At 36.2% G+C, this 22,165-nt stretch overlaps 1 protein-coding gene across 3 annotated transcripts in view; it reads right to left on the bottom strand.

Moving 5' to 3' along the window:
• Nucleotides 1–2,036: 2,036 nt before the first annotated feature.
• The window catches only part of NIPBL (NIPBL cohesin loading factor), a 196,341-nt gene continuing 176,212 nt past the window's right edge, over nucleotides 2,037–22,165 (bottom strand). For 2 of the 3 annotated variants that reach the window (XM_010373383.2, XM_030927192.1), the window contains 10 exons: nucleotides 21,965–22,055; nucleotides 19,182–19,355; nucleotides 18,556–18,746; nucleotides 16,004–16,111; nucleotides 15,323–15,523; nucleotides 10,550–10,696; nucleotides 8,721–8,995; nucleotides 6,859–7,033; nucleotides 3,888–4,076; nucleotides 2,037–3,339 (listed from right to left, as the gene is read on the bottom strand). In XM_010373383.2, coding sequence (XP_010371685.1) covers nucleotides 2,974–3,339; nucleotides 3,888–4,076; nucleotides 6,859–7,033; nucleotides 8,721–8,995; nucleotides 10,550–10,696; nucleotides 15,323–15,523; nucleotides 16,004–16,111; nucleotides 18,556–18,746; nucleotides 19,182–19,355; nucleotides 21,965–22,055 — 1,917 coding nt within the window. In that variant the 3' untranslated portion in view covers nucleotides 2,037–2,973. Of the gene's footprint in view, nucleotides 3,340–3,846; nucleotides 4,077–6,858; nucleotides 7,034–8,720; nucleotides 8,996–10,549; nucleotides 10,697–15,322; nucleotides 15,524–16,003; nucleotides 16,112–18,555; nucleotides 18,747–19,181; nucleotides 19,356–21,964; nucleotides 22,056–22,165 lie in introns of all 3 variants that reach the window. The other variant, XM_010373400.2, reaches the window with a different exon arrangement.

Raw genomic sequence — 22,165 nt, 5'->3', positions numbered from 1 at the left:
GAATTTTCTGCCATGTGTATCTTGGTATGAATATATGTTGAAAACTAGCCATTCTTAATAAACAGTTTCAATAAGGCTAAAATTTCATATTAATGTACTTAAAAAGTGAAGAGATACTTGAAAATTTTTATATCACATATAACCTATCTTTTCAGGTCAATATAACAAGATTAATCTATAGTAATTAATCGACACACTATAGAGTAAGACTGAACTTTCTAAATACTTAATAGAACTTTGTAAGTCCCCAATATACTTAAAGTTTGATTTTGTATATTTAACTGACAAAGCTTTAACTTATTTTAGTGTTAAGACCTAAAAATTAATCTTGAAGAATCTTCAACTTTCTGAAAATTTTGGTTTGTATATTCAAGAGTTAAGGCCTATATCAACATTTTAATGATCCTATATCATAAAATTGATAGGAGCATAGAATATACAAAAAATTCCCAAACTGATTTCTAGAATTCCTGAATATTTTTTCTCTTTTTTTGAGACGGAGTTTCGCTCGTTGCCCAGGCTGGAGTGCAATGGCGTGATCTCGGCTCACCGCAACCTCTGCCTCCCGGGTTCAAGCGATTCTCCTGCCTCAGCCTCCCGAGTAGCTGGGATTACAGGTACGCGCCACCATGCCTGGCTAATTTTGTATTTTTAGTAGAGATGGGGTTTCTCCATGTTGGTCAGGCTGGTCTTGAACTCCTGACCTCAGGTGATCTGCCCTCCTCGGCCTCCCAAAGTGCTGGGATTACAGGTGTAAGCCACTGCGCCTTGCCTAAAATTCCTAAATTTCTAATGAATGGCAAACACAGAATTCCATCTATGGCCAACTGAGGCAACAGAAGACTTACTACTGTGTACCTACTTCCTAAAAATTACTCGAATTCCCAAGTATGTATACCACAAGGATCCTTTAGGAACTGGTTTACTTCAATAAGATCTCCCTTAATGTCTGATGCTCAGTTAGAGCAGTGAGACACAATTACTTCAATTCCAGATTTAAATCCCTATCATGACATTACTAAATTATCAAATCCTTCTAAGCCTGCTATCCTTATCTACAAAATGAGGATAAAATATATAACTAGAGTTTTTGTGAGAATTAAATGACAGCACGCATCGCTGTCAGGTAAATAGCATTCAAAACTGGCTTTTTACTCAAATTTATATTCTTAGTACTCTCTCTGGGCTGGATTTTATTCTTGTATTTTCTCTAACCAGTATTTTACTCTTTTCGATATATTATTTTCTGAAGTGACCTCAAATCCTTTGTTGATATACATAAACTCCAAGAAGAACAAACCAACCAATCCAATCTAGTTTTGTTCCAGAGTTCACAGTATAAGGAAAAGAGAAACATGTCAGTAAGGAGAAGAAAATGAAGAGTGAGAGAACATTTCCGTGAAGAAAGTATTTGAAAGAATTCCACATAGGAAATAGATCCTGAAAAGTTATTTTCATAGTGGTTTAATAGGTGTCACAAAAAGGTATTTTGTGGCAATGTCATTCTTCCTCAAAAATTGAATACCTTCATTTATTTGCCAATTTCATAAAACAGCATTCTGGAGGTCAATTTTTTCAGTGATTTAAAAATGAGTAAAACATTTTTTAAAAGATTTAAACTTGAAACAGACCTCATTCCACTGTAAATTTTAGGCATTACTATTCCTGAGTGTCAACTATACACATCAAATGATTAAACACCTCCCTCCTGATTTAGTCAAGATATCTGCAGTAAGTAATGTGTAAATGACAACTGTTCCCAAAAGACTTATGATAAAGCTTTTAGAATAGAAAATGAATAAACATCAACAAGTAAAATTACTCTTTTCAGCATTAAAAAATAATTTGTGAAAAATGTAGTGAGTGTAATTATGAAGTGGCATACTCATCTCAACTCTAGTTCTAAAATAACACGACATCATTTTAACTAAGAGAAATGCTGGTTTTCCAAATAGCAGGTTACCTTTTACCCGAGGTTTAAAGAATAAGTATCAGCATCATGACATCACTAGAAAGAAATTGAAGCATACAAGGAATAAACTATAGTTTCTTTTTATATCAAAATGTACTCTTGAAAATGTGTTTGGCACAGTGCTAAATCATATATAGTTAATACTAAATATTGCAGGATACAATAAAACCCTGGAGTTAATTGTTTACACCCTCTTATGGGAATGAAAATAATAGATACCAATTATTCAGAAGTCAGCCTATACAAACTGTATAAACAATATTTTATGTTTTGCTTTGAAAACCAGTGATATAATAAACTTTACATAAAAGACTGTAAAATAATATAAATGGATTTAAACAGATTTTTACAATAAGAAATTCAAATGGAAACAGACAAGTAACAAAGAGAAGTAAAAAAATTTATTGCAGTATTCGCTCCACCAGATTACCTGGGGATCCCTTTTCTTGTATTGTTTTCAGGGTGACCTAATACATCAAAATCTACATTTACAAAAACTCCTTCTGCAGATAGGTCATAGATACTGCATGCTTTTTTTTTTTTTCAACAGAATAAATTATATATCCAGGAGATTCTGCCATTTTACAGCCTGGAAAAAACAACGCTTCCCTGGAAACTGGGCTAAGCTAAAGAAAGCCATCCGCTGCTAGGTTAAACTCCAAGAACACTTTATTAAGAACATTAACAGACTAATTTCCAACATTCACTTGTTTATTTTTTTTAAACAGAAAGTTTTTTTTCCAAGATATAAACAATTTTTGTTAAACTATAATACAGTGGGAGTAAAAATGAACTGAGAATCTGTTTCTGCTGCACAACAGCGAAGGGAGCTCCCACAAAAATGTTTGCCCAACATTTCCTTCTTTTGTTCCTGCATCCCAGGTTCCACTTACTCTTCATAAAACTGATTTTTTTTTTTTTTTTTTGCCAGAATGTTGGTATTTCAAGTTTTTCTGCCTTTTAAAAAAATTCCTGTAAATTTGGCTGCATGTACAAATTCATTAGCTGGAAGTCCCATCCTTGGCGGCATACAGGGATCGTAAAGTCTGAACAACTTTATTAGTCAGCTTATTAGCACTCGTTAGAGCAATTTTTTTGTAAATAATGTCTGACTCTTTAATAGTGTCTACCCAAGGCACCAGTTTGCGGCCATCACGGCGCTTAGCCTCAGTCCAGGAGCCACTGTAGGAGCCTGCCATCCACTGAACACTGAAGCCATTGCTGGTTTTCTGTACTACTCTTGCAATTTGTGGTCGATCTTTGTACTTTGGACAGCAAATAGCGATGACATCCATGACGTCAACACTTTCATTCATCTGTGCTGCCAACTCCGTAGAGTCTGAATTTCGTTTTGACCTTCTCAATGACTAAAACATTGGGAGGGGGGAAAAAAGACCAAGTGTTACACAAAAGAATTTTAGTGAAATTATTGTTTTTATTGCTTTTAATCCCTTGACGCCGGGAGTTGGGATTTCCCGGCACACTTCCATTGCCGGCAATGAGACGCACCGTGACCGCCAGCGCCAAGGGGTTAACATATACTTGTAAAACCATATAACTCTTAATTTGTACCCGTGTCTTTACTCTTATTGATATATAAAATTATATATACATATGAACCATAAAGCTACATAAAACTTAGCAACAATAAAAATAACACATTAATACAATTCAAAGAAAAATTAACCCTTTATGCTGGATAAATCTCATTTCTGTTTTTTTTATTGTCTTTTATGTTAAACTTTCTACAAAAGGATGTATAAACGGGTAAGTAGAGAATCTCTATCTACAAAATGTTTTCTCTTTTAAGTATTACATTACTTGGTTGTACATTTAATAGACTGACATATATAAGCACATAAAAATCATTTTACGTAATACGCTGCGAAATACGTTGACTCCTCCTCCGCCTCACCCCTGAAGTGCCTCCTCCTCTATCCTCCCCATCACTTTCATCATCTTCTGTCTCTGCTGCTGTATTATTTTTAGGGCTGCCTCCTCCAAGCAGCGAGGTAATTGCTTTGTTCCGAGCATTTGTGCTAGCTGACACCTCCCCTTCTTCTTCTTCTTCATCAGGGTCCAGATGTTCCATAAGAAGTTTGAACTACAAAAAATAGATATTATTTCAGAATTTTAAGTAAATATTTCAAGCAAGACTGTTAAATTCCTAAATGTTTTCTATGGCAGTAGTTTGGTGTGTGTGAAACAGACGTTAGCCATCATCTAAGTTAGGGGTTGGTAAACATTTTCTGTAAACAGCCAGGTGGTAAATATTTTTCATTTTGAAGGCCATATAGTCTGTTTAAACTACACAACTCTGCCACTGTAGTATGAAAGCAGTTACAGACAAATAAATGAGTGGGCATGAATGTTTTCAGTAAAACTTTATTTGCAAAAATAGGCAATGGGTTAGATACAAAAACAGCCAGAGTTTTCAGACCCTTGGTCCAAGTCATCAAGCAACCAGGTGACAATTACTGACAGACATTTTCTAGTTATCTCCCCTCTTTGCTCTCTGCTAAGAGGATACAAGAGAAAGCAGAGAATGTTGAAAAATTTTAAATGAGAACTAAAATATTTTTAAATTTTAGTGTATGTAAGGTTTGCAAAGTCAATTAATATGAAAGCCACTGTGTAGATTATATTCTTAGCTCAAAAATTCTTATTTCTATGTTCAGCTACTTGCTTTAAAGTAGATTTTTATAATTTTTTTTAAGAAAAATAGAAATGGAGTTTTGCCATGTTGGCCAAACTGGTGTCAAACCTCTGGCCTCGAGTGATCTGCCCACCTCAGCCTCCCAAAGTGCTCGGGAGCCACTGCATCTGAACTAAGTAGATTAAAATATAAAACTTTATTTTTATTTTTTAGGACAGTCCTCTAATTTAAAAAACATTTTAAACAACTTTTTATATTGTCGTAAAATAGAAATAACATAAAATTTGCCAGCTTAACCTATTTTTTTTCCCTTTTTAAATTGAGACAGGGTCTCACTCTGTCACTCAGGCTGAAGTGCAGTGGCGTGATCATGGCTCACTATAGCCTACACCTCCCAGGCTGAGGTGGTCCTCCCACCTCAGCCTCCCCAGTAGTTGACACTACAGGTGTGCACCACCATGTCTGGCTAATGTTTGTATTTTTTGTAGAAACAGGGTCTCGCCCTGTTGCTCAGGCTGGCTTGGACTTCTTGGACTCAAGCAAACCTCCGACAATAGGCCTCCCAAAGTGCTAAGATTACAGGTGTAAGCCAGCATGCCCAGCCTACCAGTTTAACCATTTTAAATGTATAATTCATTGGCATGTTGTACAACTATCACTGCTATCCATTTCCAGAGCTGTTTCTTTCTTTGTTTTTTTAAATCACTGGACACCACAGCTCTGTCTTCATTAAACAATAACTCCCCGTTCTTTCCTTCCCTGGTCCTTGGTAACCTCTAGTCTATTCTCTGTCTTTATTTTAAAAGCACATTTTATATACATACATTTGCATACTTGTTAAGTGAGAATGTATGCAAATGTATATTGGCATTACTCATGTAAGAACATATGAAAAAGTAATAATATTGGTTGTCAGAAAAGAAAGGAATAGAATGGCCAAACAGGGTAAGAGGATGACTGCTTGCAGTTTTACCTTTTATGACATATAAGTCATGTATTTTTCTGATTTAAAAACATAGCCCTCTGTATCCCCGGATTCCGCACCTGCGGATTCAACCCAGAGTGGATCAAAAACTATTTGGAAAATGCCACAACAAAAATAACAGCACTGGCTGGGTGTGGTGGCTCATGCCTGTAATCTCACTACTTTGGGAAGCCGGCGAATCACCTGAGGTCAGGAGTTTGAGACCAGCCTGGCCAACATGGCAAAACCCTATCTCTACTAAAAACACAAAAATTAGCCAGGTGTGGTGGTGCATGTCTGTAATCCCAGCTACTTGGGAGGCTGAGGCAGGAGACTCGCTTGAACCTGGGAGGCGGAGGTTATGGTGAGCCGAGATCGCGCCATTGCACTCCAGCCTGGGCAACAAGAATGAAACTCTGTCTCAAAACAAAACAAAACAAAACAAAAGAAACAGCATTACAATAAAAAATAATACAACTTAAAAAAAATGTGGTATAACAACTATGTACATAGCATTTACATTGTATTAGGTATTATAAGTAATCTAGAGATGATTTAAAGTATATGGGAGGATGTACGTATATGCAAATACTATACTTTTTAAATTAATTTTTTTGAGACAGGGTTTCACTCCCGTCTGGTACCAGTACTGGGTGTAATGGTGCAATCTCAGATCACTACAACCACTGCCTCTCAGGCTCAAGTGCTTCTCTTGCCTCAGCCTCCTGAGTAGCTGGGACTACAGGTGCACACCACTGCTCCCAGCTAATTTTTTGTATTTTTTTGTAGATATGGGGATTTGCCATGTTGCCCAGGCTGGTCTCAAACTCTGACCTGCTGTGGCCTCCCAAAGTGTTGGAATGACAGGTGTGAGCCACCTCACGCAGCCTACTATGCCACTTTTTATCAGGCCCTTGAATATCGCAGGATTTGGGTATCCATGGGGGAACTGGAACCAATTTCCTGTGGAAACCAGGCGACAACTACAAAACACACACACGGGTTTTCCTATTATCTTTCATTTTCACTAAAACAAAACTATTCGTGGGCTGCTGTTTCCTAAGAAAAAATAATTAGAATGCCATGGGTGCAACGGGAAAGACAAGCTTAAAATAACTCATTAAAACCACATAGAGAAAAATTATCTCGATAGTTCACGAAGCTTATATTCAATGTAAAGGAGATAGTTATCTCCCCACCAACCCCCCACGTTTACTTGTCAAAAAAGCCCTTATGAGAAGTAAAAACTTTTGGTTTACTACTCACATCTAGATACTGTTTTACTATACTCCTCTTCACCTCTTCTGTGATTTTGGAATTAGCCATGTCACTCCGCAGGAAGTCCAGTGTTTGTTTTGGATGAAAATGAACTCCTGTTTTTCGGTTTATCGCTTTATCATATACTTTTGCAGATTCAGATGGAGAGTACTTCTGAATTTTACTGTTTTGGGAAAAGAAAACCAAAAACTTTAAAACTATGGAAGCAACATACTTGGAGAAATCCAATTATAGGTAGGAAGCATCATATTAATGAAATTAATTTCTCATGTCTATTTTTAATACTATTGTGATCCTAGGACAGTTTCAATACAATTACTTAATATCACCTAACTGGTTTACCTCTACTAGTTGCTCCCCCACCCCCAACCTATCCATTCTCTATACAGTGGCCAGAATGTTTATAAACCTGTTTCAGGTTATTAGCAACTCTGCTTAAAAATCTTTCCAACTCCTTAGCATTGCTTAATTAACTTTACAAAGTTTTAAACTATTTTGCATGTTGCCAACATTTAACATCAAGATATTCCTTATAAGGCCAGGAGCACTGGCTCATGCCTATAATCTCAGAGTTTGGGAGGCCAGTGTGGGAGGATCACTTTGAGGCCAGGAGTTCAAGACTACCATGGGCAACACAACTAGACATCATCTCTACAAGTAAATAGTATAAAAAATTAGCTGGGTGTGGTGGCATGCGTCTGTACTCCCAGCTACTCAGGTGGCTGAAGTAGGAGGACTACTTGAGCCAGGAGTTCATGATTGCATAACTGCATTCCAGCCTGGGCATCATAGCGAGACCCTGTTTCAAACAAATACAGAGATACTCCTCTTAAAAATCTGGATTTCTGGTGTCTCCTGAAAAAGTGGGAGCTCTGGCCACATTATGCCCACCCTCTCCTTTGGTAACAAGCTTATGGAAACTTGAGACAGGTCCACTTAAATGACATCTCTTTCATCATGAAACACACTCTTTCCAGTTGGCCACTGACCAGGTGGCCTATTAACATTTGACTTTGTGATTCCTAATCTTGGATTTCAATGAATGTAAAAAATGACCAAAATTCCATGGGTATAGGCAGAAAGAGATATCTTTAATGACTAATGGTGGGTAAAACTACAGGGTATTTATAATAACTGTACCTTACTTTATATATAACTCTCTTACTTTATAGAGTACTTTAAAGACTATTTGAGTTCTATTGGAGCTCAGTTTAGTTGGTTTACATCTATTACTTCAGAGTTCTTTAAAAACTTAAACTTGTAATCTATTTTAAGGTCAGCCTGATTCTTTTTAAGGAAATCAACAAAATAAGCCCTTCAATTTGTAATGCATTATCACCAAGTATAGGAATATGTTTTTTTACCCTTTAATAAAATAATAAATTATGGCATATTACACAACAGAATACTATACAGCAACAGAAGAGAATAAACTCCTTTATAAAAAGGAACATTTCTAACATTAAACATGCAAACAAAACTGGATTTCATATTTATTATTATTTTTTTAGACGGAGTCTCACTCTGTTGCCCAGGCTGGACTGCAGTGGCATAATCTCAGCTCACTGCAATCTCCGCCTCCCGGGTTTAAGCGATTCTCCTGCCTCAGCCTCCCGAGTAGCTGGGATCACAGGTGTGCACCACCACGCTCACTTAATTTTTCCATTTTTAATAGAGATGGGGGTTTCACCATGTTGGTCAGGCTGGTCTCGAACTCCTGACCTCAGGGGATCTGCCCACCTCGGCCTCCCAAAATGCTGGGATTACAGGCATGAGCCACTGCGCCTAGCCCAAATATTTATTATTTGAACAGAGTGAAGTTTTTTCTCTCACTGCTTATGTAACCTTACCTATCAGAAAATCCACAAAGATTCTTCAAATGTTGTTTTAACATTAGAAGCAATAAAATACCCTGGGACACATTTGCAAATTCAATTAAAGGAGCTGAATTTTCTGGCAAACATTTCATCACTGAATTTATATCATCTTCTGAATCTGAATCTGAATCTGAATCTACACGTTTCCGTGACTTCCGAGGCCTGGAAACTTCTTCTTCACTGTCGCTTGACTCATTTTCCTTACTAGGTGATGATTTTCTCTCTTTCCTTTTGTCCTTTACCATAGACTGAAAGAAAAAATTGTTTGATAAACAATAAAAACACAATGCCACTAGTAGATATAAGTATTCTCCATTCAACAGCTTGAAAAAGCTTCCTTAAATGAGTATTTTATAAACCTCTTGACTTTATATCAACAACTGGTATGTAACGTTAGAGGATAGTTTCTAAAACTAAATAAAATTATATACAATATCCACCCCCCTCCCCCACAACCACTCCTTCAAAAAAATTCTTCTGAAATATCATTCAAAGGGAAACAATTTTCTTCTAAGGACAGTAATAAAAGATAGTTATAAAAGTATCAATTTGGTGCATAGGTAAGCCATTATAGAGGAAAAGCAGTAATCATAATTTAACTGAGGAGAATAATCCTGGACATCCCGAGCTTCTATCAAACTCTTCTTTTCTAGAACATTTCAGCAAGATAATAAGCAATTTTCTCTGAAGACTTAAATCCTGTTTCTTTGTACTTTATGAAAATGTTAGTTCTTAGAAACAAAGTCAACTGGATTTAAGCAGGTTGTGTGGTGTACACACGTGGGGGGCACATTATAATAACATTTATTCAAAACTGGAAGAAACATTTACAAAGACAGCCATACCAGTAAGTAGGTAAAATAAGACAGCATGAGGGCTAAAGCTCCTGGGAAATTATTAACTTCTCAAACTTAAATGTGCACATTAACATCTGTGGATTTTGTTGAAGATGCAGATTCTGTTTCAGCAAATCTGGGTGGGGCCTGAGGTTCTAGAGCTTTAATAAGCTCTCAGGTGAAACCACTGCTGCTGGTGTGTGGTCCACACTTCAAGTAGTAAGGGTTTAGACACCTTTGTAATTCCAGCCCTTGGGAGGCATCTAAAATACTCTGTCTGATTTACTAGTCTGACAAGGCTGAGTTTTGAGCAATACAATTTTATCAAATGAGATCTACTTGGATCATTAGATACATGAGAATATTTAGTTTGTAAAGAATTTACTGAGTGCTTACTATGTGCCTAGTGCTACACCAGGTACTTTTATAATTAAATAAATGACATTCCTCCTAAAAGTCATGACAGAAATGATGGAAGGTTCAACAAGAAATTTAGTAAAGATTTTGGGCACACATATGCCAACTCTATTACAGTGCTGTAGTTGAGCGATAAGAAAGTCAATGGTGTCATAAATTTTTGGTATAAGTGTAAATAAGCTATATATTTTCATGTGTAATGTTGTGATTACAGCATTACAAGATTTACAGAATAATGTTTTAAAATGGGGCTTAAATGAATGTATGAATGGACATAAAACACTTAAGGTCAGTGCTTAAAGTGAGAGAAATAAATGCGATGGCTTATCAACAGAACAATCCATATATGTATTTTAGATGTTTCTAAATAGAAGTAAAGTGGCAACGTACATCCTCTCCCAAGTCAAGTACTGCCCAGATTTCACTAAGTTCACTAAGAAAGATTTTATATACTCGTGAAGAGAATAAAAAGAATGAGAAACAAAACAGTGAAAACAGCATGCCTGCACTTTGACAGATGGATTAAGAATAGTAATGTGTGTAACTTACCTCCTTGAATGACTGCAGTAGGTTACTACCAGAAACTGAGAGTGTAATGTCTATATGATGCATTATAAACAACGGCTCTTCCTGTGTCTGGTATGGAAAACAGGCTAGATTGTCTGCTATATACAAGAGCATAGTCACGTCTGTTTTCTGTAAATTTTAAGAAAAAGTACATATGTTTAGCGGATAATCTAGAAACCCATCCAAAAAAGTTTTTTAAGAAAAAATACAGGGCACTTTCACCTCACTTAATGTTAGAGACAGAGATAAGCAGACACACACATGGGGAGAGTGGGCAGAGACACAGAGAGACAGAGAGACAGCAGGAGGGAGAGAAATATAGAGGGGGAAAAAGGGAGAGGGAGAGAGGTGTAAGAAAAAGGGAGAAGGGGGAACATAAATGGAATTTTATAAAATAATCTTAGGCCCATTTTTTATTTTATAATGACTTACACTATGCTATCTCAAGAGAAGAGGTGAAATTTTTTATTGTATCCATGTGAAATTCCTTGAGGTTTTCTTACAGAGTATATGGAATCTTTATGATAAATCCATACCATATCAGAAAGTATACATGAAAGTTCTAATTATATCATTGTGCTACTAAAAGTTTAACCTATATGGAGATCAGTTACACACAGTTACTATTCTGCCCTCAAAATAACTACTAATTATAGTACTAATACATAGGTTAAAAGAAAAAACCCAAATCCACGTACTCATAAACATTTATCAGTTTCCTGTGTATATATAATTCAGAATGTCAGAGTTGTTTTGACAATGCTATCAGTTTTACACTATAAATACTCTGAGGCAGGCAAAATTTAAGAGGATTATTGCTGTTTGCTTGCTTTAAAAAGAAGTAATAGAGAATTCAAGCATTTCATGATCATAAACAGAAGGGCATATTAATATTCAAATTTCTTTTAAATATTTATAGCTCAAGGAAAAAAAAAGCTCACAACTACAAAACACTTCCTCCTACCATCTACCCTCCCCTGCCATGGAAACAACATAAAACCCAACAGCAGCAGCAGCAACAAGATCCCATAGCACAGATGGAATAACCTTGCTATTAATATTCGTAAGAGTATCACTCTCTATTTTTACTTTACGGTATGTATCCACACCCATGTTACAGACGAAAAAATGTAGACATAAAACCCTACCTCATCTATCAGTTTAACACTATAATTTATATATATATACTTTCAAAACTCATATATATTTTATTTTTATATATTTATATTTATATAAATATTTTCTTCGACATCCATAAAAGCCCTGTATTTCTCTTTCCTTTCAAAGTTCTTCAAAGAATAGTTTAGACTGCTCCTCCCATGTCTTCCCCACTATTTTTTTTCAAAGGAGACATGATATTGGTCACTGCCATCTTGAACTTCTGGGCTCAAGCAATCGCTTTGCCTAGGTCTCTCGAGTAACTAGGTAGCTAGGAGTATAGGTGCATGCCACCAGGCCTGGCTAAGTTTTTATTTTTTAATTTTTGTAGAGACAGGGTCTCACTATGTTGCCCAGGCTGGTATGGAACTCCTGGGCTCAAGCAATCATCTGGCTTGGGTGCTGGGATTACAAGCATGAGTCATCTCATCTGGCCCTCCCTCTTCAATTACAATCTGCTTTTGTCCCTCACTGCTTGACTGTTTTTGTCCATGAAGTTCACCAATCTACTCTATTTTTCACTTCTACTCTCCTTGCCTTCACAGTAGCATCTGACTATCATCCACACTTTCCTTCACGAAATCTTCCTAAGTTTTCTCTTCCTAGCTCTTTGACTACTCCCTTTTTATGTACTACTCAAGCCAACTCCTTTGCATCTGACTTTGGCAACAATCCTATTCTTTCAGGTGCTCAAGATAAAAATACTCCAGTTGTCAACTTACTATTCTTTTCACACAGTCTCATTTAATTCTTTCCTCAAATTTCTTTTCTACTATCCATTCTTTTTTTTTTTTTTTTTTTTTTAAATTGAGATGGAGTCTCGTTCTGTTGCCCAGGCTGGAGTGCAGTGGTGTGATCTCAGGTCACTGCCACTCTCTGCCCCCCAGGTTCAAGTGATTCTCATGCCCTGGCTTCCAAGTAGCTGGGACTACAGGTGCATGCCATCACACTTGGCTAATTTTTTTTGTACTTTTAGTAGTGACGGGGTTTTGCCATGTTGGCCAGGCTGTTTTCAAACTCCTGACCTCAGGTGATCCGCCCGCCTTGGCCTCCCAAAATGTTGGGATTACAGGCGTGAGCCACCGTACCCGACCTCTACTATCCATTCTTTTTCTCCCCTACTGTTGTCATAATAGGCTAATTTCTTATTACCTCCAGTGTGACCACAATGCTAAAAAAATTCATCTTCCTAAACTGCTCTTTGGCAGTTGTCCTCATTATTTTATTTGCACACTTCCAGTTTTTTTTTTTTTTTGCCATCTACAGGATCCTCTATATACTATTCCTCATTATGACCTTTCTGCCCCAAATAACAAACTATTCATTATTTACCACACATTCTTATCTTTTACATTTTTGGCCCCGACTGGAACATCTTCCTTCCCCGGTTTATATAGCAGATCCCTCTCATTCTATCTCTCTGGGCCTTCAGGCATTTGTTCTTTCTCTGACATTCTTTGTTGGAGGCAGTTAGAAGAAAGCATTGCATTGTGAGAGCTGGGTTTCCAGTTTAGCATTTCAAATGCCGAGATGACAGAACATCTAGTCAATGACATAAAGCAGGCAGTGACACCACATAGGAATGTTCTTTTGGAGAGAAACAAGGACTGGAACAATATTATCAATACAAACCATCAGGGCACTCAGGATATACTAACCATAATCACTATGAATTTTGTGTCCTATCCCCACAACTGGAGGGAAAATCCTTTCAGGGCAAAAGCACTACGTTATATCATCTGGCACTCCTAGTATAGTGTCCTATACACAATGCAAACTTAATACTGATAATGATATGATAATGTTGATGATAAATTTCACATAGTACTTAAAAAGAAGAGGTCTAGTAAGATATCTACACTATGGTAATTATAATTTTGCTTTATTGCAAAAATCTGCTGTCAGGCTAACAAGTAATTAAAGTATTTCTTTTGTTCTTTTCTTTTGCTTTTTTTTGTTTTTTTTTTTTTGAGACGGAGTCTCGCTCTGTCGGCCAGGCTGGAATGCAGAGAGGCGTGATCTTGGCTCACTGCAACCTCTGCCTCTCAGGTTCAAGCAATTCTTCTGCCTCAGCCTCCTGAGTAGCTGGGATTATAGGCGCGTGCCATCACGCCCAGTTGATTTTCATATTTTTAGTAGAGACAGGGTTTCACCATGTTGGTCAGGCTGGTCTCGAACTCCTGACCTTGTCATCCACCTGCCTTGGCCTCCCAAAGTGCTGGGATTACAGGCGTGAGTCACTATGCCTGGCCTCTTTTGTTCTTTTAAAAGTGGCTATACACATGGACTCGTGCGCTCTGTGTGGGCAGAAACCATATCTGTCTTTACTATTTTATGCTCGTTAAACTTCTTAGCACAATGGCTGGTACACAGCAGACACTGAATAAATATTGTGTAAAATAAATAAATTAAAAGGTAAACTTAAAAGAATATTCAGTTTTCTTGGCCTATGGTCCTGGCCAATGCAACTAGTGCAACAGCCAGAAGTGTCAAAATTGTAATTGTGGTAATCCCCCCTTATTGTTGTTTTGCTTTCCATAGTTTCAGTTACCCTTGGTCAATCATAGTCCAAAAATAGGTGAGTAAACTACAACAAGGTATTCTGCGAGAGAGAGAAAAGCAAGATCCCATTCACATAACTTTTATTACAGTATACTGTTATAATTGCTCTATTTTTATTATCATTGTTAATCTCTTACTGTGACTAATTTAGAAATTAAAACTTTAACATATGTTTGTATGTACTGGAAAAACTAGTAGTGTCATGTGCCACATAACCATGTTTCAGTCAATGACAAACCATATATATAATGATGGTCCCATAAGATTACCCTATCATATTTTTACTGTACCTTTTCTATGTTTAGATATGTTTATACACACGAATACTTACGATTGTGTTAGTTATCTACAGTATTCAGTAAAGTAACATGCTGTACAGTGTAGCCTAGGAACAATATAGCTTAGGTAGGCTACAACATCTAGGTTTGTGTAAGTAAGATGTTCACCCCACAAAGAAATTGCCTAACTAGGCATTTCTCCAAATGTATCCTTGTCATTAAGTGATGCATGACTGCATATATAAGATTTAGTACTATCCATGGTTTCATGCATCCACTGGGGGTCATGAAATGTATCTTTAAGGATAAGGGAAGACTACTATACATAAAAGTGGACTACTATACACAAAACTGACTTCCCTTCATTAAGGAAAGTCAAGTTGAACAATTAGGAATCTCAACAACCAAAAACCTGTAACAGTTATTCTCTAACAATATTTGAGGTAATCGATTCCCAACGTGATTAGTTTAGTGATGGTGCTTAAAGATATGCTTACAGAAACTGTTATCAAAGTTTATAGGATATTCAGTATGGAGGCAAAGTTATACATTATTCCTCATTACACTTATTCTTATACAAAATTTCCCCTTCAATTCTGACTGTGTACTTTGTAAATAACTTAGAAGATTAAGTAAACATTCAATGAAGTTACTATCATATACTAATAAAATGGTAATATTTTAAAAATGGTGACTACTTTATCCATAAAATTTCTAGAGCATTTATTTTCTTAAAATAATAAGTTTTTGTGCTTACTGCTGTGTCATCAAAGAGGTTGAGTAAAGAAATAAGAAAGGCTCGTCTGTGTTGGCGGTTTCCACGGATCATGGAGTAAAGGTGTGAACACAAAGCGCTAGAGGACTCGTCTTGTCTGAAACCCCTTACAGGATCTTTTAGGCATGTGTTGATTGCCTGTTGTACCTGGTAAGACATCTTCATACCAGCCACTGCTTTCATCTGAAATCAGTACAAGTCTCATTTTTGTCAAGGAAATTAAAGACACAACTTAAAAATATACTTAGAGCATTACATTCTGAGGCTAGCTTCATTATTTGGTTTTCTTAATTAAAATAATACGAATCACGGAATGAAGTGCTAGAAGGAACATCAGAGATTATCTCTTACAATTCCCTCATTTCAAAGAAGAAAAAAAAATGAGGCCCAGGAGAGTCATTGCAGCCAAGTTCACACAGTAGGATATAAAATCCAGGTTTCCGGATTTTTAGTCTGGTGTGCTTGGTACTGTCACCTCTAGCCCAATCTTAACTTTAAACCAGAATAAACACCTTGGGAGACTAACTTAGTTGCATGTTTAGAAGATAGGTACTAAGTAAGACATTTTATCCCAATTATGAATGTGGGCAGGGTATTTATCAAAGACATGCTTTACTCAAGAAAAATGCTTCAATTTAGGTTATAAAATGTTAAAATACATACATGAATGAATCCAGCATATTTTTTGTCTATTTCCACAAGTTGCTGATCAGCCTTGTTCCGCATAGCAGGTTCTGGGTCTGTGCCCATAGCAATTAAATATGGCACACACTGGAAATAAAAAAAAATTATGAGATATCACGGTAGTAAAAACTCTCTATTTAGACATATGTCAAAACTTTCTGTATATCTGAGATATATGAATTTAACCTTATAGGCTTTCCTATAAAGGCTATATTTTAGTGTTCTTTTTAAAGTGACAAATCTTTGAGATTCAGCTTAAATCCAGAAAGCACTGGAGCACCAGCAAAAATACTGATGTGGTAAAATTTAAACAATTTCATTGTAAATTTAAGGTTCTTTAAACATAAAGCATTCCCACACTAAGAATATCTATTTAAGATTATGATATAGACTACAAATGTATAATCTAGTAGTTTTTAAAGCTTGATTAGATTTGCCTTGTAAAGACAATATAGGGCAAACAGTAATTCGCTTTCCATACTCAAAGCTAGGAAAATATAATTGTTTTTCAAAGTGATTTCAGATGTGGCTTTGAGGGTCAGATAGTTGGTAACAGTCATATTCACTGTACTTTTTGAGTCAAAAAACAGTACTACTATGTTAAGTGAGTCGATTCGAATCAAAAAGCAATGTGAAGGCCAGAAAAACAACAAACTTGTAACTTTAAAATACAGACATGGCACTAAATGAAAGAAATGATCATGTTAAATCTTGAATCAGGAAAGAAAAAAGGCTGTAAGGTGGGTGCGGTGGCTCATGCCTGTAATCCCAGCACTTTGCGACGCTGAGGCAGGCAGATGACTTGAGCTCAGAAGTTTGAGACCAGCCTGGCCAACGTGGTAAAACCCCATCTCTACAAAAATGCAAAAATTAGCCAGGTGGTGGCACACACCTGTAGTCTCAGCTACTTGGGAGGCTGAGGTGGGAAGACTGCTTGAGTCCAGGAGGCAGAGACTGCAGTGAGCCAAGACTGCGTCACTGCACTCCAGCCAAAAAAAAAAAGAAAAAAAAAAGAAAAAAGGCTATAGAGAACGCCCTTGGTTAACTAGCAGAATCTGCAAATGGACTATATATTAGATAATATTATACCAATGTTAAACTTCCTAAATTTAATGATTATATTATGGTTTTGTAGGAGAATGTCCTTGTTCTTAGAAAATATATGCTGAAGTGTTTAGTGGTAAATTATCATAATTATCTAAAACTTCCTACCAAATGATTCAGAAAAAAGCAGATGTATAAAAGGAAGAGAGATAAAGCAATTGTGGCAAAATGTCAACAAATGGTGAATATAGGTGAAGAGTATAAAGGAATTCATTGTATCACTTTTGTAATTTCTTTGTGTGAATTTTGTTTTTTTTTTTTGGAGATAAGAGTCTCCCTCTGTTGGCCAGGCTGGAGTGCAATGGCACGGTCTTGGCTCACTGCAACCTCTGCTTCCTGGGTTCAAGAAATTTTCCTGCCTCAGCCTCCCATGTAGCTGGGACTACAGGCATGTGCAACCACACCTGGCTAATTTTTGTGTTTTTAGTAGAGACAGGGTTTTGCCATGTTGGCTATGCTGGTTTTGAACTCCTGACCCAAGTGATCCGCCCACCTCCGCCTCCCAAAGTGCTGGGATTACACGTGGGAGACACTGCACCTGACTCCTTTGTGTGAAATTTAAAAAAAAAGTTTAAAAAGCATATATAATAAAAAGCACCCAACAAAGAGCCCTCGGTAGTTCAAAAAGGTCACAGTCTCAATGTACTACTATTACATTATAATGTATGATTCTTTATGATAATAGCCTGGAGTCATGAAGAACAGGATAAACATTTGTTAACATGTTTTGTTTCAGGACATAGGGACGACCACAGTATGTTTAAATATATCATATTTTCAAAAAGTTACATGAAAAATACCCAAAATAAAAATCTTGAAGGGTATAGACTCTGCTTATTTAATACATACACTTTTGTAGCCTATGGAGCTCTCTTGACCATCAGATGGTATATACTACTACATCAGCATTGGCTGCCAATCTTCAGTAATACTAATGTCTTTTATCACATCATTTTGTCCTCATATCAATGCTATGAGGTGTCAGGTAGTTGGTGCCATCCCCAACTTAAAGATGAAGGATTTGGGATTATATAATTTACTTTTCTGTGAACTAAGACTCATCCTGTTGAATAGATTATACTTTTAAACCCAGTGAACTCACTTCACATAGATTGTTGGATCTTAGGGACAAAAGTAAGTATGAATTAAAACAAATATATCATCCCTACTTAGAAAAATAATTTGAGTATATGTTCTGTCAATAGAAATTACAAGTTGGTTTATAATAGAGACAATATTATGAATATATGGGTATTTTGCAGTAATCATAACCCAAGAGATTATCTAAAACTTCTAGATTCTTAAGAGTTTAGTACAAAAGAGAGTAGGAGGAACAAAGAACTACTTATTCTCTATAATCACAATGTATCAAATGACAACTAATCTGGCTCTTTTAGTAAGTTGCTGCTGCCATAAAACATGCTTACCTGAACTGGATGAATAAGACCTTGATTTAGAGTCAATGCAATGACATTTAGGGCAAAGTGGCGTACACTTGACTGGGTGTGAAAAAATGCCTCAAGCACCTGTTTGAGATAAAGCTGCATGATGGAACTACTCATCCCTGAGGAAACATCACCCATTTCTTTTAAGTCTTCCTGTTTTGCAACTTTCTTCCCTACAAAAGAAAGCAAAGGATAAACACATATTAAGAGCACTTATACTAACTTTACTAAATATTTCAAAATTAGGCCATAAGCAAAATCACAAAACCTTATAGCTAGTGTTCTAGCTCAATGGTTCTTTGTGTGTGTGTGTGTGTGTATGTGTGTGTGTCTGCATCTGTGTCACAGGCCCCTTTGAGAACCCAATGAGAACTATAATCTCTCTCCTCCCTCAAAATGTTAATGTTTACACACATACACAATTTTAAAACTATTTTAGAGAATTTAAGAATATGCTAAAGCCTAGTTATAGACCTCAGCATAAGGACTGCTATTTAACTGAGTTTCTTCGTCTAATAAATCAGGAAATTTAGATATTTAGATCAAAGGAGATAAAGCCATTATAATATAACCATAGCTATGAAATTTAAAAATATATTTTCACTTACAGTCTCTATCTGCCTGCTGCATACGTGTATCTTCTTCTTGTAGGTAGGTCTGAAGGTTTTTTAACACTTGTATTTTTAAATTGACTGAGGAGTTCTTATCAGATAAAATATTATTATATAGATTCTTTACTTCTTGCTCGAACATTAGACTTGGATGCTGAATAAAGGCAAATCCTATGGGAGAGGGGAAAATCTCATCATATATTCATATTAAAATTAAATAAAATTTAATAAATATGTTAATAAATTATATAAATGGCTCCTTATTTCAAAAAGTTAAAACTTAAAATGACTGGAAGAATATGCTGGTGGCCTTACCTAGAGAAGCATTAGAGCAGGTACTTCTTTCCCCATGAATTAAAAACAAGAAATTGCATTTCAAAGGAGAATTTCACACAAGAGGAAACCTTGAGGAGGGAGCAGGGCCTAGTGGCTAGGGGAGTGGATTAGGAGTCAGGAGTCTTGGGTTCTATTCCTGGCTCCACCACTGACTTGTAGTGTGACCTTGGGTGAGTCACATAATCTCTCTGTGCCTCAATTCTCCATCTGTAAAATGGGGATAATAATATTTACCACCCACCTACCTCACAGGGATGTTTTCAGGATTTAAGAAGTAATGTCTGCAAACATTTTTCAGATCCCCAGTAGAAGGTACTACATTGACATTATTTTTTTAAAAAAATTAAAATATATTCATTTGATGAAACAATATAATAAACCAGAGCGAAAAATATCTTCCACTTCTTTCTCATATGGCATTATAATAAGGCTACAATGCTGAATCCTATAACCACGGGGTAATATAATAAGAAGCAATATATCATCCATGTTTATAATGTTTATTTGAGGAAAAAATGAAGATCTCTCATGACAGCAAGTATTATTGATAACAAACACAAACTAAACTCAAAGCATAGAGTGATCAGATAACTAGCCCAAGGTCACTCAGGATAACTATGGCCCAGGCAAGACGTCTTTTATTAACTGGTCTAGAGGCAATATTTTCTGAATAGCGCTGCTTAAGTTAAAACTTCATCTTTTCGTACTCTGAAATACTTGTAACACTATTAGTTTTGCCACTCCATATAAATTAAGTCCAGACTGAATATTTAAAGGTACACACTGGCTTGAAGTTAATATTGTACCAATTTAACTCCTTAGTAAATGATGTCTGAATTTTTACTCTATGTGTTACAAGTAATTTTCAAAAAGGGATAGAGGAAGAATAAAATGATAAGGTTTCAATTTATTTACAGATATCATAAACATGATTTAATAGGTAACTTAGAATCTTTTCTTACTCATTTTTGTTCAAAAGACTAATATAAATAACTACTCATACATATTAAAGTATGAACCTTAATCATAATACCAAAATAAAATTTCCAAATAAGTTATTAATCTCATTGGGTAGCTTTACGTGTATAGTTGTTGCTCGGTATCCATGGGGGATTGGCTCCAGAACCTCCCAGGGATACCAAAATCCGTGGTTTCTCAAGTCTCTGATATAAAAAGGGGTAGCATTTCCATATAACCTATTCACATCCTCCCGTATACTTTAAATCATCTCTAGATTATTTATATCTAACACAATGTAAATGCTATGTAAATTGCTGTTGTACTGTTTAGAGAATAATGACAAAAAAATCTGTACAGGTGTAATTTTTTTTTCTCAGTATTTTTGATTCTTGGTTAAATCCACAGATGTGAAACCCATGGATATGGAAGGCCAACTGTATCTGTACAAAAAAAAAAACAACAACAAAAACCAAAAACCTGGACAGACTGTTCTTGTATTTTTTTGAAGTGCATTCAATTCAGGTACTTTAATGCCATTCGCTTTCTATTTCCTCATATTCTTTTTTTTTTTTTTTTTTTTTTTTTTTTTTTTTTGAGACGGAGTCTCGCTCTGTCGCCAGGGCTGGAGTGCAGTGGCCGGATCTCAGCTCACTGCAAGCTCCGCCTCCCGGGTTTACGCCATTCTCCTGCCTCAGCCTCCCGAGTAACTGGGACTACAGGCGCCTGCCACCTCGCCCGGCTAGTTTTTTTTGTATTTTTTTTAGTAGAGACGGGGTTTCACTGTGTTAGCCAGGATGGTCTCGATCTCCTGACCTCGTGATCCGCCCGTCTCGGCCTCCCAAAGTGCTGGGATTACAGGCTTGAGCCACCGCGCCCGGCCTATTTCCTCATATTCTAATTCCTTCCTAGATATAAGCCACACGGACCTGCCTAACAATTGCAAAATATGTTTTTATTACATTCAGTGCTTCCTGGAAAAACAATATAAAACAGGTATATATCCAAATTGTTCCTTCTGGGTTGCTAACTATTTGCTTTTATATAAATAAGTCAGTGTAGACTGATCACTGTTTTAACTAGATGTGGCAGCTTCCTGTAGTGACAAAGCCTTGCAATGAAAAAGAACAATTACAAAAATGCAAAGAGTACAGAATTCTTCTACATTATTTTTCTTTATCAAAGGGCTTTAATGAATGTTCTTCAGATACCCTATGGAGGAGGGGTAGAAGAAAGTATTGTTATCTCTATTTTACTAATGAAGAAACTGATGAAAAGACAAATGGCTTGCTCAAGTTCACCCAGGAAGTCAATGGCCATAACAAGAAAGATCCAGTTGTTTTAATCCCCAGATCTACATTCTATACACCAAATCCTACTGCTAATAGAAACATATTAAAATAAATCAACAATTTGGATTCACAATATTTAAAAAGGTGCTCTATCCCTCTCAAATAGCTACAATTTATAAAGAAATTTAGACTTACCTAGACCAATGATAGCTTTTGTTTGTACTTCTTCATCTGAATGTTTTGTAAAATACATCAATAGTTCAAGTACTTTATCTTTTATGTTAACCTAAGGGGAGGAAAACACATTAAAGTATTCATGAAGAGTAACTTAGATTAATTTTCAACTATAAAGGAAAAAAATACCTAAAGACAATGAGAATTTCTGTATGTGAACTT

Source organism: Rhinopithecus roxellana, chromosome 3 (assembly GCF_007565055.1).
Source record: "Rhinopithecus roxellana isolate Shanxi Qingling chromosome 3, ASM756505v1, whole genome shotgun sequence".
In the NCBI taxonomy this organism is placed as follows: domain Eukaryota; kingdom Metazoa; phylum Chordata; class Mammalia; order Primates; family Cercopithecidae; genus Rhinopithecus; species Rhinopithecus roxellana.
The sequence above is the reverse complement of the archived record's forward strand: the minus strand, read 5'-3'. Positions and strand labels throughout refer to the sequence as shown.